The 18,907-nt window shown below is 57.1% G+C and overlaps 1 protein-coding gene across 2 annotated transcripts; it reads right to left on the bottom strand.

Annotated features, from left to right (window-relative positions):
• Window positions 1-2,220: 2,220 nt before the first annotated feature.
• Window positions 2,221-18,407, bottom strand: NPC1L1 (NPC1 like intracellular cholesterol transporter 1). 2 transcript variants are annotated; one of them, XM_059170700.1, is made up of 19 exons: window positions 18,033-18,405; window positions 15,695-17,223; window positions 13,821-13,921; window positions 13,264-13,436; window positions 12,966-13,094; window positions 12,577-12,759; window positions 12,039-12,153; window positions 11,802-11,929; window positions 11,273-11,410; window positions 11,013-11,102; window positions 5,918-6,108; window positions 5,616-5,740; window positions 5,018-5,144; window positions 4,884-4,939; window positions 4,020-4,170; window positions 3,668-3,899; window positions 3,467-3,580; window positions 3,225-3,387; window positions 2,221-2,713 (listed from the first exon to the last, which is right to left on the bottom strand). In XM_059170700.1, exons 1-19 carry the CDS (start codon window positions 18,084-18,086, stop codon window positions 2,526-2,528), a joined length of 3,987 nt encoding a protein of 1,328 aa, XP_059026683.1. In that variant the 5' UTR covers window positions 18,087-18,405; the 3' UTR covers window positions 2,221-2,525. The 2 variants fall into 2 exon arrangements, with proteins under 2 accessions (XP_059026683.1, XP_059026684.1); XM_059170701.1 differs by lacking the exons at window positions 11,802-11,929; window positions 12,039-12,153 and having other exon boundaries at window positions 18,033-18,407.
• Window positions 18,408-18,907: the final 500 nt, after the last annotated feature.

The raw sequence follows: 18,907 nt of genomic DNA, 5'->3' as shown, positions 1-18,907 counted from the left end.
AATGGGCACATACAGGTGTCAGTTTAAACACACAGATTTCGTTGCTCTCTCGACTGAGCAACAATGCCCCAGCAGCAAAGTGCACACAGAGCACCAGATCCTGGGTTTGAATCCCATCTCCAACCAAAGGGCCAAGACTCCCTGGAGAAATGGCTGATTCTGGGACTGGGGCAGAAAGTATACGAGCTGAACCTGGACCAACTTGCTAGTCGTGCCAGGCAGCAAGGAAAAAGGAAAAACCCTTCATGATAGGGGTATGGCAAAGGGACGTAGGAGCCCACAGAGAGACCTCCCAAAACGAATATCCATGAGTCCATACAGTATATATCATACTGAATGAATACACCTATGGAAGGAAATAGACAATGTTCCTGTTGGGAAGAATTCCAAATAATTTATGTAAGTACTCTGCTCTCCAGGGCATGGAACATAGCACCCCTCTCCCTGAGTGTAGGCTGTGCACAGTGACTTCCCTCCAAATAGCACTGTATAACCAGACTGGAAGGGGGAAGGGTGACAGACACGACCTTGGCCAGGCGACGAGAGTCAATGCCAGCAGTGGGAAGTCACAGGAATACCAGGCACCCTTCATACAATCTGCTGAGAAGGGCACTCCACCTCTGTGGTCTCACAGCCAAAGACCTGTAACTTCAGTCTAATTAGGAGAAAAATGCCAGACAAGCCCCATTTGAGGGACATTCTACCAAACTCCTGACCAGTGCTCCTTAACTGTCAAGGTCATCACAAACAAGGAAAGTCTGACAAACTGTCACAGCCAAGAGCCTAAGTAGACATAACAAGTAAATGTCATGTGCTGTCCTGCATGGGATCCTGGGGCAGAAAGAGGGACACCAGGTAGACTTAGCCGTTATTAATACTGGCTTATGAATTGTGCACTGATAAAGGTACTATGCTAGTATGATATATTAATCAGGTAAAATGGGTGTGAGGCCTATAGGAACTCTCTCTACTATCTTTGCAATTTTTCTGTAAATCGAAAACTATTTTTAAAATGTTAAGTTTGTGGGGTGCCTGAGTGGCCCAGTGGGTTAAAGCCTCTGCCTTCGGATCAGGTCATGATCCCAGGGTCCTGGGATCGAGCCCTGCGTCGGGCTCTCCGCTCAGCAGGGAGCCTGCTTCCCTTCCTCTCTCTCTCTGCCTGCTTCTCTGCCTACTTGTGATTTCTGTCAAATAAATAAATAAAGTCTTTAAAAAAACTTTTTAAGTTTGCTTTCAAAAACTGTATTTTAAAAAATTATAATCAGGGGTGCCTGGGTGGCTCAGTGGGTTAAGCCTCTGCCTTCGCTTAGGTCATGATCTCAGGGTCGTGGGATCAAGCCCCACATCGGGCTCTCTGCTCAGCAGGGAGCCTGCTTCCTCCTCTCTCTCTCTCTGCCTGCCTCTATGCCTACTTGTGATCTCTCTCAAAAAAATAAATATTTTTTAAAAATGATAATCATCCATAATCCTACCCTTCCCCCCACCAAGAGCAAGTGAGATGTGCTGCATTGGTGTGGGTCTAGGGAGAGAGGCTCCCTTTTCCGCTGCTGGTGGGAGTGTGAAGAAAGCAGCCGCTCTGGGCACGTTTCATCTGTACCCGTTCCTTAGCTCGGCAACACCACCTCCAGGTAACCCTCCCATGTATGCACAAGGAGACGTACAAATCCATGCTCAGCCTCATAAAGGTTCCTGCTCTGTACCTGAAATCCCACAGGTGCAATGAATTTCAGGATTTAGGTTTCTAGAAAAGTAACATGATGCTCACCTTGCCTTAGGTATTACCCCGCACCAGGGCCTGTGGCTATACACATTGGAACCAGGCTCGCTGTGTGCCTGATACCTGACCACGCCCATCAAGGACACCAAAGGGTATAATACCCCATTCGTGAAGAGTATAAATAGACACACTAGACATACCTTGTCTGGTCAGTTTTTGTGACCAAATGAGTTTGCCCCAAACTTACAAAAGAGAAGGAAAATAAACTAGATTTTCAGAGCTTTGGGGATTTGGGAATTCCGCATAAGTGATTATGGAGCTGGAGTGGAAAAGTAATTGGGAGCAATGTGCCCACCAGCAAGGGGACGGGAGAAAACCACTGGTTCACACAGGGGAATCCAGTGGGGCCACTGCCACGAGGACTCGGCAGGTCTGCACAGCCCCCGTGAATAGATCTAACTTGTGTAGCCTGGGAAACTCGCGAAAGCAGACGTCAAGCATGATTCCATTTACGAAACATTTTTAAACCTGAGATAATACTATATATTGTTTACATATAGACACATGGAATTAAAGTTTCAAAATTTGCACAAAGAAGACACACGCCAAGTTCGAGGGACAGGAACAGGTCACACCCACACTGCCACATGCCGCCTTCTGTGTAATAATGTCCTTACCAGTCCGACCTGATGGCCAGAGGAGATCCCACTACAGGCACCCCCATGGGAACAGCCTCTCCCAGACCTGAGTGGGAGGACCTGCCAGGGACCCCTATCAGGAAACCCGCATGGCCCTGGGATCATCAGAACTAGTGTCCACTGCGGGGCAAAGAGCTGTGAAGGCCACTCTTGGAGGAATGTTCGAAGCCGTAGTTGACGTAGGTACTGCTGGAGGTGGATGTCGGGCCTGGGTGGCTCGGGCAGGATGCCATCCTGACCCTGGTGGCCTCTTCCATCTGCTTCTGCTCCAGCACTAGAGCTGCGTTGACGTCAGGCCCTGCAGGGAACAGCCACAGAGGACCACGGTCAGGGGGGCCATGTGCTGAGCAGGAGGCTCCCCGCTGCCCTGAGTAGGTCAACGGGAGGAGGAACAGCTTTTCTCTTAGCAAGCAGGCTTTGCTGGGTACAGCCACAGGACGTTCCAGGAAGAAAGGACACAGGGGTGCACAGGGAGGCTGGGATGTGCTCTGCGAGATAGAGCGATAGGACTGGTGGGGTCGACTGCGTAGGAGAGGACCTGCGGGGCTGGGAGTGCTGAGTGCGGGGTGGAGGAGGCCCCATTCGGTGCAGGGGGCGGAGCTGATGTGTGGGCGGGGCCCTGATGGGAGGGAACGGTGGGGCGGGGGCGGGGCCTCTGGGTGGGCGGGGTCCTGCTGGGCGGGGACTGCAGGGGCGGGGGCGGGGCCGCTGGGGCGGGGCCGCTGGGTCGGCGGGGTCCTGATGGGCTGGGACTGCAGGGGCGGCGGGGCGGGAGGGCCTGCCCTGCGCGCAGGCGCCTGGGCGCTCACCCAGGTAGCTGAGGACCACTGGCAGCAAGACCAGGCCGTGCAGCAGGCCCAGCACAGTGATGAGGAGGTTGAGGCGGAAGAAGAAGATCTGGATGAGCTGCGCCTTCGCCAGGCCCAGCACGAGGATGCCAGGCAGGTTGGTCATGGCCACGCCAGCGAACACCTGGGGGTCACAGGCAGGCGTGAGGCCAAGCAGGTGGTGGGGGGCGGAGGGGGAAATGGGAGGCGGTGGGCCCACTCACAGCGCTGCCCATGAAGACGGTGGCCTCCTTAGCCCTTTCCAGCCGGGTGGGCCGGGTGCTGACCGCAAAGGCGCGGGTGATGTGGGACACGAACTCCACGGAGATGCCCACTGCCTAGGGGCAGAGAGGGGCGTTAGGCGAGCGAGGGCCAGGGCGCAGGGTCTCCGGAAGGCAGCGGAGTGTAGGGCGAGGGCGGGTTACCGTGACCAGGTTGATAAGGGACACAGCATTGTAGCTGATGCCCCACAGGGCCATGAAGCCCACGGTGTCCACGAGGATCATGACGATGGAGAACAAGTTGAGGAGGCCGGAACGCAGGTCCATGCCCAGCAGCAGGCAGCAGACGATGAAGGTGGGCAGCAGGCAGATGGCGAGCATGAAGAGGCCCTCAGGGACCACGTTCAGGTACTGCTCGTAGAACACGTTGGTGATCCTGCAGGCGGCGGGGCGCTGTCACCGCTGGAGCTCATGGCTTCCTGCGTGGGCCACGTCCACCCCTTGCCACACCCTTCCCCTCGCTGGCCCCATCCCCCCCCTCCCCTCCCAGCCTCACGTGTAGGGGAAGACCTCGAAGGCCGGGTCGGTGCCAGGCACCTGCCGCAGGTAGGCGGTGATGTTGGCCGCCAGTGCGCGCGATGCCCTCAGAGCCTCCGTGTAATCCTGTGAGTTCCGTAGCGGCTTGTGGTAGGCCATAAACCGCGAGGCTACCCCCGAAGGGGACAGAGGAAGGGCAAGGTCAGAACCCGCTGCAGGTGCCCTCAGACCCTGGGGCCCATCCGGGCGCAATCAGGGTTCGGAGGCCACCATAGTGGAACATTCTTCCATAGTGAGCAAGGGGCCCAGCCTTCCGGTTTCCAACCGCAGCCCTGCAGTTGGTCCTACCCCCCAGGGAGCCCCAGGCCCAGCCTGCCTCTGCCCAGTGCACCCTAAAGACGCCTCCCAGATATACCCATATGCTGTGCTCTAGGGCTTCAAAACATCCCTTGGGTTTTTCAGACTAAGTCAATTACTTTTCCAGCATGCATCCTTCCAGAGGGAAGATCCAGAAGGGGAGACAGAAAGGCGGGAGCCATTCCGCTGACAGGGTGAGGGCAGGCGGTGCAATGGTCATCTGTTTAGCCCGCTACCCACATCGGTGGTGGTTTGTGCATGTGAGTGAGGGGTGTGGCTGACCCCCCAGCGCTCGAGGAGTCCCGGAATGTCCCTCCCGCTGACTGAGGATTTGGGGGAGGGGAGAGGGGAACAGGGCACACAGGGGTGCAGTCAGAGAATGGGGATGAGGACAGGGCCAGTGGAAGGCCCCCCAGAAAGGAGGAAGGGGAGACCATCCCAGATCAAGAGGCTCTTCCCAGGGGCTTGCGGTGACCCCCCAGGGCCGCTGCTTCTGGTCGTCCCCACCAAGTGAGGCCAGGCTTACCTAAAATCTGGCCGTCTTGTCCCAAATGCACAGAGGTGTTATACGCAGCCAGTCCCCTGCAAGACCAGAGCAAGGGCTTCATCAGGGACCTGGCCACTCTCGAGGGCCAGCTGTGCTCCCCACCCTAGGCTTACCCTTTGGGACATTTGATGTTCGGGGGATCGCTCAGGAACCAGGGAAGGTACTTCTGGAACTGCTCCTCCGAGGGCCTCACAGGGCCAAGCGTCAGGCTAATGCAGGTCTTCAAGCAGGCCAGGGAGTCTGCAAAGATGGGGGGACTCTGGGCAATGGCCCCCCAGCCCAGGCCAGGCGGCCCCCCATTCCCTTGCAGGTCCCCAGGCACTGCTGCCACTGAAACACACAACACACGTGTAACAGGTGTGCTCTGGCAGAGGAGGGGCTCCCCTCTCGGTCACGGAAGCTGCCTGCAAGTCTAGCAAGTGGGAGAGCCAAGCAGGGGGCCGAGAAATGACCCCCCATGGCCTCCCCTCTCCACTGACACATGAGACTCCTCTGAGGCCAAGGCCGAATGCAAGGTGCGGCTCTCCCTCCCACCCGCGTGACTGCAGCTTGGGGTGCGCTCACCCCCGCACGTTCCCCAAGCCCATACCCCCACCCTGACTGACCCTGCGAGAGCGCGGAAGGGGTGAAGAGGGCCTAGCCATGCTCCTTCCCTTGCCGCAGCTTCCCAAGTGCTGGAAGGCCGGGCGTCCCCAGAGACCCCATACTCACTGACGGTTGAGGGGCAGAATTCGCCTTTATTAGGGCCGTAGATGTAGAGGCGGCAGCAGGAGGACGGGGTCAGCCAGTCGATGAAGTCATCCACCCAGGAGGAGGCGGGGATGGCCAGGTAGGACCTGAGGGCCAGGAGAGAGGACGCTGGGTGGGGGCAGGACCCGGCGGGTGGGCAGTGAGTCTTTTCTGCAGTGCCCCCCTCCCCCGCAGGCACGGGGCAGCGAGAGGACAACTGCGTGGGGTCAAGGAGTCCACAAGCGGGGCGGGGGGCACAGACAGGGCTTGGCAGGGGCACTCACTCCTCGGGGAACTCGGTGGCATATTGTATCTTCTGGGTTAAGGAATAGCTGTCACATCCTGCGCTGGAGCAAATGGCGTTCATACCCGCCTCGCTGGAGAAGTTGTAGCCCCCTGTGGTGACAAAGTAGACTGGGGCCCCCACCTCGAAGTAGCGGTTCAGGCTGAAGAAGTAGTCCAGCAGGTATGAGTCCTGGAACAGAAGATAGTCCCGGGGCTAGGGCCTGACTCACCTGCAGGAGCTCACGGAGGCACGTGCACACTCACGGAAGCACATACACATGGAGGCACATTTAGAGGTACACACACACTCACAGACACACATATACACAGACTCATGAGATACATATTCCCGGAGGTACATACACGGTCACAGAGGCACACACTCACAGAAGACATGCAAGAGGTACATTCTAACAGATACACGTGAGAGGTACCCGCACAGACGCCCACGCCCACACAGACCCGCGCCCGCAGATGCCCGCGCCCACAGAAGTACACTCGCAGTCACCTCGCAGAGGGGTTTGGTCGGAACTGTACCCACAGAGTACACACTCAAAGGCAGTCACATCCCTGCATGATCACAGGGACACACATAGAGCACACCCACGTAGGTGTAAGCACAGAAGCGCATGTGAGCACACTCTGACACACCCACACTCAGGTCCTGCCGCCCCTTCCCATTATCTCTTTTCTACCACAGCGACAGTCTAATGAGTTGCTCTGTGACCGAAGCCCACACGCGTGTGCACCTGTGAACGTCTGCCTGCACACCTGCAAGGCCGTGTGTCAGGCAGCTACCTGATCTATTCCCTTCCCCTGAGTGGTGTCAGAGAAGATGGCATAGAAGTACCAGGCATCTGTCCCCTGACCTGGGCAGCCCTGGGCGGGCAGCACCTGTCTGATAGAGCTTGGCGCTCTGGGGTCTGCTAAGGGCTCGCAGCTCCGTGGAGGAGGCCCGGAAGCTGAATCATGATCCATGGCAGCAGCCTTTAGCTCTCAGCATGGTAGTGGCCAGCCGGCCACGTGCAGGAACTTTGCACACAGCTTGTGGGGTCCAGTGTGGGACATGAAGACTCCGGCCCCCAAAGATCACGTATTTGCATTCTGACCACTGGCCACTGCTCTGACCTCAGTGGTGCAGAGTCAGGCTGCTGCTGTCAGCTCCCCTTCTCGAGCTGGCGCGATTGTCGAGGTGTCTAAGTGACTAGTTACGGGTTTATTAAGTTTCCTCTTCATGTTTTCCCTTTTCCCCCCTTTTGGCAGCCAGACATATAAAGAATGGGACATTCAAAGACAATCACAAATACAAGTGAAGTCACCACACATTACCCGGGCAAGGCTTGGGCTCAGAAAATACCTGATAAGACTTTAATTTTATAGCTCAGGCTAATCTCCAGGACAGGGACACCGGCAATAATCACATTTTTTTAAAAGCAAACCCCCAGGGAAAGGGGAGAATCTGATCTTTAGAGTTAGCATACGGTAAGACTCAACTGTCCATTTCTCAACAACCGTCACAGACACACAATCAATCAGGGAAGTATGGCCCGTACCTAGGAACCAGCACTCATTAACAGGTGATCTCGAGAAAGACCAGATGGTGGATGCATCAGACAGACACTTCAAACTCCTGTTTTAGGGATGCTCAGAGAGCAGCCGGACAAAGCCAGGAGAAACAAGTGTGAGCACACGGGAGCACTTAACCAACAGAAAACATGAAATAGAACCCAGAAAGGAATTTCTGGGCTGGAAAGTACGAGGATTACATGAAAAATCCTGGTCATAGATTATATGATCTTATGAACATGAAACTCTAAAATTCCACTCCAAACCCCTTTTAAATAAATCCAGCAAGGTTGCAAGTTACGAGATTGACGCACAAAAAAAAATCAGTCTCCTCTCTGTACAGGAGCACTGACTAGCCCAAACGGAACTAGGGAAAGCCTAATTATAATAGCATGAAAAGAATAAAGTACTTAGGAATTAATGGTCACACAAGGGGTGAAAGGCTACACGCTGACAGCCACACAGCATCACTGAAAGTAACTAAAAGACACACCAGTGGGAAGATATCTGCGTCCATGGGCTGGAAAACTGACTATTGTTCAAGCCGCTAGGGAGTCTCCACATTCAATGCAATTGGTCCAGAACCCAATGACCTTTCTTGCAGAAACAGAAAAATCCACCCTAAAATTCACAAGGGACTCCAAATAGCGCAGACAATCTTTAAAAGAACAAAGTTGGAGGACTCAGGGCGCCTGGGTGGCTCAGTCAGTTGGGAGTCCGACTCTTGATTTTGGCCCACGTCGTGGAATCCAGCCCTCCTTAGGCTCCACACTCAATGGGCAGTCTGTGTGGGATTCTCTCTTCCTCTGCCCCTCCCCATGCTTGCTCGCTCTCCCTCAATAAATAAATCTTTAAAAACAATGTTGGAGTGCTCACATCTCCTGGTTTCAAAACTTGCCACAAAAATGCAGTAATCAAATCAGTGAGGTGTTGGCATGGAGAAAGACACACAGACCAACTGAATGGAGGAGCAAGCCCAGACACAAACCTTGGCATATATGGTGACATGGAATTTGACAAAGGAGTGAAGGCCATTCAGTGGGGAAAAGGAGTCTCTTCAGCAGATGGTTCTGGGACAACGGGGCATCCACACACAAAAGAATGAAGTTGGACCTTCAAAAATATACACAACTATAGCAGCCATGTCCACAAGTGCCAAAATGTCCATCGACAGATGAAAGGATAAAGAAGATGTGGTCTATACACAGAGTGGAGTATTACTGAGCCATCAAAAAGAATGAAATTCTACCACTTGCAATGACATCAATGGAACTAGAGGTATTATGCTAAATGAAATAAGTCAGAGAAAGATGATTACCATATGATCTGACTCCTGGATTATAAGATACAAAACAGGATCACAGGGGAAGGGAGGGAAGAATAAAACAAGATGAGATCAGAGAAGGGGGCAAACCATAAGAGACTCTTAACTCTAGGAAACAGACTGGGGGTTGCTGGAGAGGAGGTGGGTGGGGGGAAGTGGTAACAGTGATGGGCCTTAAGGAGGGCACATGATGTGATGAGCACACGGTGTCATATGTGACTGATGAATCACTCACTTCTACCTCTGAAACTAGTAATACACTGAGTGTTAACCAAATTGAGTTTAAATTTTAAAAAATAATATATATGTTATATATATATATATATATACATATAATTACATATAATTTTGGTTATATGCTATTAAACAATTATCAAAATATCTGTATCTCTTTAAAAATTTTATACAAAGATTTATACTCTTTCTCTAATGTGTTATCTCTTTTATATAAGGACATTTTCTTCTGTTATTAGCTTTTAATAATGTAAAACTTGCTCTGATTTCTGTGTGCCTCATCCTAGTCAGATAATGAAGTGACTATGCAATATATAAGAAAAACAATTATATAAGGAAGTGTTTGTGACACAGGTATAATTTTTTACATTAATAAAGTAATCACAATAAAAAATTATACACAACTTTAGGGCACCTAAGTGGCTTGGTCAGTTGAGCGTCTGACTCTTGACCTCAGCTCAGGTCTTGATCTCGGAGTTGTGAGTTCAAGTCCCATATTGGGTTCCATACTGGGTATGGAGCATACTTAAAAAAAAAAAAAAAGGAAAAAATATATATAACTATGTACAAAAATTAACTCAAAATGGATCCAACACTTAAGAGTTGAATTTTTAATACCCTTAGCAGAAACATAGGAGAAAGGCTACAAGATCCTGGATTTGGTGATTATTGCTTGAATGACACCAAAAGCCCAGTGAACAAACAGAAAAATAGGTAAATTGTACTTTATGAAAATGAAAAACTTTTTTAAGGTTTTATTTTTAAGTCATTGCTATACCCAGCATGGGGCCTGAACTCACGACCCTGAGATCAAGAGTCATAGTCTCCTCCAACTGATCCAACCAGGCACCACGACAATTAAAAACTTTCATTCAGGGCGCCTGGGTGGCTCAGTGGGTTAAGCCTCTGCCTTTGGCTGAGGTCATGGTCTCAGGGTCCTGGGATCAAGCCCCACATCGGGCTCTCTGCTCAGCAGGGAGCCTGCTTCCCCCACTCTCTCTCTTCGCCTGCCTCCCTGCCTACTTGTGATCTCTCTCTCTGTCAAATAAATAAATAAAATCTTCAAAAAAAAAAAAAAAACCTTTCATTCATCAGAGGACACTACAAATAGAGTAGAAAGGCAACAGATATGAATGAAGGAAACATCTGCAAACCATGTATCTGATAAGGGATTCTACCCAGAATATCTAGAGAATTCCCCAAATTCAACAAAGAAACAAAACAACAAAAAAAAGGAAGTTGTTTCAAAAATGGGCAAAACACTTGAACAGACATTTCTCCAAAGAAGACACACAAATGGCCAATGAGCGCATGAAAAGGTGTCCAGCATCACTGATCATCAGGGAAAGCAGATCAAAACCTCACTGAGATACCCCTTCACACCAGGATGGCTGCCATCAAAGCAGAAAAAGAAAAAAGCCAGAAACAGCAAGTGTTGGCATGGACGTGGAGACCTCGTGCCCCTGGAGCGCCATGGCAGGGTTGTAAAACAGAACAGCTGCGTGGGAAACAGTATGGCGGTCCTCGACAAATTAAAATTAGGATTATCATCCGATCCAGCGGTCCCACCTATGGGAACACATCCAGAAGAATGGGAAGCCCGTTCTGGAAGAGACAGCTCTGCATGCTTGTTCATAGCAGCCTCAGTCCTACCTGCTCGAACATGGAAAGAACCCGTGTCATAGCAGACACATGATGGATAAACAAAATGTGGTGTGTGTGTGCGCGTGAAAATCCCCAGCCTGGAAGAGGAAGGAGCCCCCGACCCGCTCCCGTGTGGCTGACCCCGGAGGATGCCATGCTGAGTGGGAGCCACGCACAGAAGGACACGCTGTAGGGTCCTGGCTCCGGGAGGTGCTGGGAGGCGTCCAACCCACGCTGACTCAGCACCACCAGCCAAGCCCCTGCCCCCCAGCCCTGTCCCTGACTCTCCTGAACCCCAGGGGAGTGAGGCCACCAAGCAGGCTCACCTTGGGCAGAGCCAGCTCCTGATCCAGCCCCACGCTGATGTGGCACATGAAGTAGAGCCCCACTCCAAACAGGCCCGTGAACAGCAGCAGCTGGGGAGAGGGGGAATATTCTGGAGCTGGGCGGACGTGAATCCCAGCCATCCAGGGCGTGAGCCCCAGCGGGCCCGGGCAAGCCATCAACCTCTCCATGGGCCGCAGGACCAGGCGCCAGGCTGAGCAGACCCTCCCGTCCCCCCTTTCGCACCTCCCGCCCCACTCACCACGACCCCGCGCATGACCCGGTGCAGTAGGAGTGGGACATAGAATTTGCGAAAGAACCAGAGCAGGAGCCCCTCACTTTGGTCAGGTGGGGGCAGCTTCGGGGCGCCCACGCAGCAGCAGACATCCAACCGGGAAGCCTGAAAAGAGACAGACCCTTGGGATGGTCCCAAAGCAGCCCCCGGAACTGCCTCCCTCCTGTGGAAGTGCCTCCCCAGGGGACGTCCCAGAGTGCTTTGTTGTTTGTTTTTCTGTCTTGATTAAACACCTCTAAACTTTGCACTGTCGCAGAACGCTAGCTCCCTCATCTCATTTACGTTTTTTTACTCTTCGTACTTTGCAGGTTTGATTGTATTCCCCTAAACCACCTTTTCTCTGGGGCCCTGGGGGCTTTATGCCCACACAGCGCAGCACCTGTCCCTGCACCCAGCCCCTCTCTCTGAGCCTGCTCTGTGAAGGCATGAGGCTCCCCCACCCCCATCCCTGCAGAGATGAGCCTGGGCAGGTCCCTGGGTCCTGCACCACCCCTACCTCCTGCCTCCTGCTGTCCAGAGAAAGCAGGGCCACAAAGGCGGACACCTGGAGCAGGAAGTCAAGAACGATCGCAAAGCCGGAGGTCAAGGCGAAGGTTCTCACAGCTGGCATGGGGGTCAGGGCCCCTGGAAGGTGCAGGGGTGAGTCTCAGGGCATGGTGTCTGCTCAGAGGAGCGCAGGGAAGGGGGCTGCCCACCCCCAGTGCCCCCAGCCCCCCTGGCCGCCCAGGCTCACCGAGAAAGAAGCAGATGGCCTCAGACAGGCTGCAGAGCAGCATACTGGGGGCCACTCTGCCCAGCGCGCGGCCAATGTGGGCCTCTCGCCGCTCCTCGGGCCTCCGAGGCAACCTCTGCATGGGGACATCAGGGCCAGTGTCCAGAGCCAGCCAAGGGCAGGGAGCTGGCCTGTCTGTGCCCGCAGTCTGCCCGTCAGGAGCAGAGCCCACCAATGCTCTCTGCCTCGACCTCTTCTTAGAGACACATGCTTGGCGCACTTTGGGACTCATTCCAGCACGCCCCTGGGTCCCTCAACATCCGCCCACAGGAAAGGCAGATCAACTCGGACTGCCCATCCGTGGCATGCCACGGAGGAGGCTGTGTGGTGCCACGTGATGCCCCACAGAGGGCATGGCGGCCCGAGGGAGAGTAAGTGCAGGGGACAGCGCATCACAAAGATGACACGGAACCGTCTGTGGTCTATGTGCCCGTGTCTGCCCACGCACGAACAGAGTTGGCCTGGCCCCGGGGGCTGCAGGAGCCCCCCGCCCTCTTACCTGGTACTCCAGAACGAAGATGAAGATATTGTCGGCCCCCACGGCCAGCACCAGGAAAGGCACCACCTGAAGGATCACCAGGGAGGAAGGCACCCCCAAGTAGGAGAAGAAGCCCATGGCCGCCATGACTGCTCCCAGCACCACCGCCACCCCGCCCAGGCCCAGCGTCACCTTGGAGTCCACCTGCAAGGGAATCAGGCTCAGCTCTGGGCTGTCTCGCGTCGCGGGGTGTTCTAAGGGTCAGCTTTGCGTCTGCTCCGGGGGCTTGTCCAAGAGCAGCGCACCTCCAAGAAGCGTTACCCCTTGGGGAGCCCCTGTGGAGAAGGTTCCGGATATCCTGACAAGCCAAGCCACCCCACCTTGCCCTCCCACCCGCCCCAAAGTCTCACCAGCACTCGGCGCCAGCTGGAGTAGCTGCCCAGGGCCAGGGAGATGTACAAGAAGATGACGATGTAGCTGACCCCAAAGATGGGCAGGTCCTGGGCTGTGGTGCGGTTGATCTCGTCCTCCAGGGAGCGCTGTGGACACACCCCGCCAGCCCCGCTCACCCAGGGGCTCCTGGAGCCCCAGCAGGGCTGTGGTCCGGCCTCCCAGATGAGCAAGCCCAGGGCTGCTCAGGAGGGGAGGAACCCACCTGAGCCCCGTCCCGGGTCCCCTCCCCACAAAGCCAGGGACCCCGAAACCTACCTCCGCCATGAATGTGACCTGGAACCTGCCAGCTGTCTGCCGCTGGAAGGCTTTCATCTCCTCTAAGAAGGCTGCCTCCCAGAGCTTAACATGGGCCAGCCGGGGGTCCCCAGGTTCATAGTTGTTGAGGGAGAAGGTCATGATCAGGGCCTCCGCCTCAGAGTAGTCCTTCCCTGGGATGCAAAATGCTCAGCTACCCTCCTTCCTCACCTCTGCTCCCCTCCTCACCCAGCCTCCTCTCCCCCACGCCAGCCCATCCCTGTCTCCCCTCCCCTCTCCAGCCTCACACCTACTCCCCTCCCTATCCAAATCATGGTCTAACCCCTCCACCCGACCTCCCTCTTTTAGTCAAGGGCCAGATCTGTGAACCCAGGCACAGACCAGAGGACCTGAGCAAGCAGGGGAAAGCTGAAGGAGGTGGCAGGCCCACGGTCCACTCCAGCCCCTGCTAGGACCGGCTACCCCCAAGCAGCAAGATCCCATCACTATTCCCTCCCACCACTGCCCCTGCCCTATACGGCCCCCTCGCTGGCCTCCCCCAGGGCCACCTGGCTTACCTTTGTAGCCTCCCACGGCAAGGAAGGGGAAGACTGGACCTCCATAGTCAGCCATGCAGCTCAGGGCCAGGGCTGTGCCATCCTTGAAGGTGAGTGGGGCACTGGGGGCAGAAGGAAGGACCTTTCCTGGCCCTGTGCCTATTGCCAGGCCTGGTGCCAGCCCCAGGCTGCCAGCACCGGCACCTGACCCCATGGTCAGAACCGTTTCTCCCAGTAAGATTTCATGCGACCCAACTCACAGTGGACCCTCTCCCTGCACAGCCGCCCAAGGATCTGGGCTAAGGGCTGCATCCAGACAAGGTGGGTGGGCCTCACACACACAGCTCCCTGGGGGACACCAGGAATTCTCCCCTGGGGTCAGCACAAGTAGCTGCATGGACCTCGCACCGCTCAGCCTCCTCCCTCACCAGCCTGGAGCCCTCCAGGCCCGAGTTCAGATCCTTCTTTCTGCGGACAGGTGAGTAGCCCAGGGCCTCGGGCACGTCTCTACTGAGCCTTCCTGCAAACACATCCTGGGCACAGGGATGAAGCGTTCTTTGTGAGTATGTCCGTCACCAGCTGTCTTGGGCATGCTGGCTGCCTGGGACCTGGAGAGGCTCACGACACCCCTGGGCCTGTTTTCCCATCTCTGGAATGGGCATCATCAGCCACCGGAGAGCTGTTGTGAGCTTCCAAAATCAAAATCAAGCTGGCGTGAGCTTTGGACCCAGGGCCAGAGCTTCCTCCCCAGCCCGCCAGCCAGGGCCAAGCACAGACTCTGGGAAGCGGCTCAGAGCGTGGGCTTCCCCGAGGGGCAGGGCCCTGGGTCTCCCTCCACTAATCCAGTGGTTCTCAGTGTGGCGTGAGGGCCCAGGGTCTGCAAGGCCAGAACTATTATAACCACTAAGATGCTGTTTGCCTTCCCCCTTATTTGATAATTTAAGGGGTACAGACGGTTCACCAAGACAGCCTCGGGCTCTGTATTGTAACCGACAGCTAAGACAAACCCCTGTTGACTCCGGTGCAGTAACAAAGCTAACCCCAAGCCCATGGAAGGCTGTTGCAACCTCTCTCCCTTGTCTGGCGCATAGGGGTGAGGCCGCGCATTCTCAATGGGCTCTGGACCAGGGCCCGGCTGGACTCTATCTAGCGGACACCGTGCCACCTCTGTGGACTTGCGATGGGCTCGGTACTGTTGTTTGTAAAGAACTAACACAGATGTTTAATTTTCTGTTCTGCTTTCTCATGTGGGAGAGGTTGGGGGACCTGGGTCTCTCCAGATGCTGGGGACCTCTGTCCACTGCAGCCTCAGACAGCCTCAGCCACTGCCTGCCCACACGCCGCCCTCCAGGCTGGGGTGGCCCGGGAGCCTTCACTCCCAGCCCCAAGGCCTGGAAGCCTCCTTAGCTTCCTGGTTTGCCCTGTGGCAGAGAGGAGACAGCTGGGACTGAGCCCCAGAAGCTCCAGGCTGTGTGGCCGTCTCCTGCCCAGGGGACACCCAGCCCAGGAGTGCAGAACCTGATCTGAGCCCCAGCCCCTGCCCTGGCCCAAGGGCACTTGCGGGGGACCCTGCTGGCCTCTGGGGCCTGTGCGGAAGCCCATGCACGTGTGGGGCCGTCACACCACTCTGTAACACACAAAGCAAGGACATGCAAGGATGCCACTGCTCTGTCCGAGTGGAGTGGAAGCCGGGAGGCCCAGAATGCCCCGTGCAAATCTGCAATAGCCAGTGAGAGCTCACGGAGAGAGAGGGCCCTTGGGGGAAGACGTGAAGAGAAAGGGAGTGGTCTGGGTCTAGATCTGAGACCCAGACATAGAGCCACCTGGGAGCCTAGTGGCCGCGAGGCCCTGGCGCGTACAGCAGCCTCGGCTGGGGCGGGCTGTGGGGGACTCACTTGACGCAGTAGAGGAAGTGGTCCCTCCAGTCCACCTGGGAGGTCTGCCCCGTGAGTGTCTGGTTGGCTGTGAGCAGCAGGTGCGAGCGATTGCTCTGGAAGTACTGCAGGAGGCTGTTGACGCAGCAGTCGGAGAGACTGGCATTGTGCGGGTTGAGGGGTGCGAAGCAGACGTCCCGCAGTGAGATGTTGCGCTTCTCGTTGGGCGACCACACCTGTAAGTTGCGCAGCCTCTCCTGCAGCTCTAGCAGCTCCAGCAGGACGTCTAAGGCCAGGATCCCGCTGAAGTTCTTGGGCCCGAGCAGCAGGGAGTCGTAGTGGTAGCTGGGCTGCCCGGGTGCCGTCAGGATCACCTGGTTGGTCCGGAGGAAGGGGCCGAAATGCTGGTCGTGGAAGGCCTTCTCGCTGCGGGCTTGGCTGCTGGGGGCCGACCACAGCTCCACGGGGTCCGTGGTCAGCTGCAGAAAGGCTAGGCCCCCCGACAAGGCCACCACCACGGCAATGGACAGGAGGAGGACGGTCAGTGGCCACGAGGCCACCCACGTGCCCCAGGCCTGGAAGCACCGGCTGAGGACAGTGTGGGTGGAGAGGCTGAGTCTGTCGGACAGGCTTGTGCCTGCTTTGGGGTCCGGTGTCTTGTGCCGGCGGCGGGACGTGACCAGGCGGGTCGCCACCAGGAAGGTGGTGAGCAGGACAAACGCGGAGCAGAGGAGGATGACGAGGACCAGCCCGCCCGCCATCCGGCCCAGGTAGAAGGTGGCGTCCAGGGCCTGGGGCCGGGCGATGACAGGGCAGGATGCGGCGCAGTCCTGGCAGGAGCAGGCGGCCGTGCCGTTGCCCTGGGACACATTGCAGGGCTGGACCTCCCCGTTCAGAGGCTGTATCCCACTGCCGGGATCATGACCAGGCTCCAGCAGGTGGAAGGTGATGTCCAGGGGAGCCAGGCCATTCCCCGTGTCCCCCTGGAAGTTGAGCCAGCGCTGAGCGGTGCAGAGGGCGGAGCCGTACACACCGCACATGGCGCCCACCGCCAGCGTGGCGGCCGCAGGGATGCGTACCCGGCTGCACGAGTCGTAGGTCCGCTGCGCGAAGTCGTGCTGGTAGAAAGCCTCGTAGGCCACCACGGCCGGGGCCCGGCCACCCCCACCCCCCGCCACGCGGGTCACGTTGATGAAGAGGCTCTGGTCGGGGCTGCAGGTGTTGTGGCAGTGCAGGTTCACGAAGTTGTCGGAGCAGGCGGGGCAGCGGGTGAGCAGGGCCTTGGTGACCGCCAGGCTGGCCTCGAGGGACACCAGCTGCTTGGAGGAGCAGCAGGCGTACGTGGAGTTGGGCCCCGCGTAGAGGCGGGGGCAGATGCGCCGGAGGAGGGTCAGGTGGTCGCCGGAGATGAGCACAGCGCGCGTGTTGGACAGGCAGGACACATTGGACAGCGGGGCCAGGCCCCCGGACAGCTCCGGGTTCTTCCCACACTCATCGTAGAAAGCGCAGTAGCCGGGCTGGTGGATGGGGGTGTGCAGCTCGCCCTGGGCCTACGGGCAGGGCGATGTCAGCACGGACCCCCGCCGGGCAGCACCTCGGGAGGCTGACGGGCAGCGGGGGCCGAAGGACCCGGAGCAGGGGCAGGCGTGGGGGGCACTGCTGGGAGACCCAGGGAGAGGTAGGGCCTCTCCCACAGTGTCTGGAGGACAACTCTGCCAGGCCACAGTGGTGGGGTCTCTGGAGAGGGAGGTGGCCGGACAGACCTGCATTTCACAAGGTCACAGTAGAGGGCAAGGGGACAGGTGGGGAGAATGGGGTGGGCTGAGGGACCCCCGGAGGCTGCTGCATGGTCCCGCTGGGACACAGTGGCCTCTGACAGGTCAGGGGCTGAGACCAAGTGGCCTTGCCCTCGAGGCATGGTTGCTTCAAAGGTGGCTGCCATCTGCCTGAGCCGCGGCCCATACACAGAGGCCCGGGGCCCCTCTTGGAGATTCTTGGGTCCCAAAGCCTTCGCCCATCCGCCCAGATGTACGAGTGACGGAGAAACTTGAGGCAAGCACCCTGGAACTACCCGGCCTCCAGATGCTAAATCCTCGTCAGGTGATCCCCCACAGCACCCCGGGATGGGAGCCTCCCTCAACCCTCTGCTCCCACCTCAGGCCAGGACGTCCACGCGCACCACAGATGGGAGGCACTCCGCCACCCCAGTCCCCAGGACCCCCACCTGCACCCCTCCCGGGGCTGCCTGGGATCCCTCACCCATCCAGGCCCTCCTCACTGTGGCCACGCAGCCGCCAGCACAGTACTCCCGCAGGGCGGCGGTGGCAGAGAGGCTATGGCCGCCCACACCCAGACTCACCAAGTGCAGGAGCAGCGCCCACAGCAGCCAGCCCCTCGGGCCAGCCTCTGCCATCCCAGCAAGGGAAGGGGTCCCAGGGCAGTGGGGCTAGGCCACGGGGACAGCCGGGGACAGCCAAGGGCTGGCTCTTGGAGACTCACAGTGCTTGTCGAGGTAGCTCATGTACTGAAACTCGGGGTGCACAGTGAGGCGGGCTCCCCGTCAGGGACAGCCTGGCCTGACTTGGCCAGGACCAATGGGGCTGAGCCCCACACCTCCCTCGGCTCCCCACTGGTTAATGATCCACTTCTCCTCCCTCTTGCCCTTGTCCCCGTCTCTCCATAAGCCTCCCAGTGAGGTGCTGGGGTCTCCCCTGGGTCCACTTCCCAAAGCAAGAGCAGGCCATCCGAACCCCACTCAACACTCGCCCCCGGCCTGTCCAGCCTCAGCGCCCCCTCTACCCAGCCCCCTCTTGAGACCAAGCCAGCTGGGGCCGGGCACACCCTTGCACTGTCAGCCTTAGCAACAGTTGTTAATTAATATTAACAACCTGATAACAGAGGGGACAGTTAGGGGTGGAATGACCAGTGACAAATGTCCTCCTCTGGGTAGAGGGGGAAGATCGGCTCCCCTGACGGCACACAGAGTTCCCAGACGTGAGAGCCCAGGCCCTCCTCTGCCCGCCCCCCTCCGTCCCATCCCGGCCAGGCCAGGCCTGTCCCTGCCAGCCCTGGAGGGGCAGTGTCACCACGAGCCCCACGCCAACAGCGCAGGTGCACGGACTCACCTTCTGCTCCCTCCCTCGGGCTCTCCCTATCACCAGCGGTTCAGACCTTGGCCCCTGCGCGGAGGCTGGGCTGATAAGGGAGCCTGTGAGAGCACCTTCTGCGTGGCCA

This window comes from Mustela lutreola, chromosome 4 (assembly GCF_030435805.1).
Source record: "Mustela lutreola isolate mMusLut2 chromosome 4, mMusLut2.pri, whole genome shotgun sequence".
NCBI lineage: Eukaryota > Metazoa > Chordata > Mammalia > Carnivora > Mustelidae > Mustela > Mustela lutreola.
Note: the sequence above shows the minus strand (reverse complement) of the source record. Positions and strands in the feature narration are given on the sequence as shown.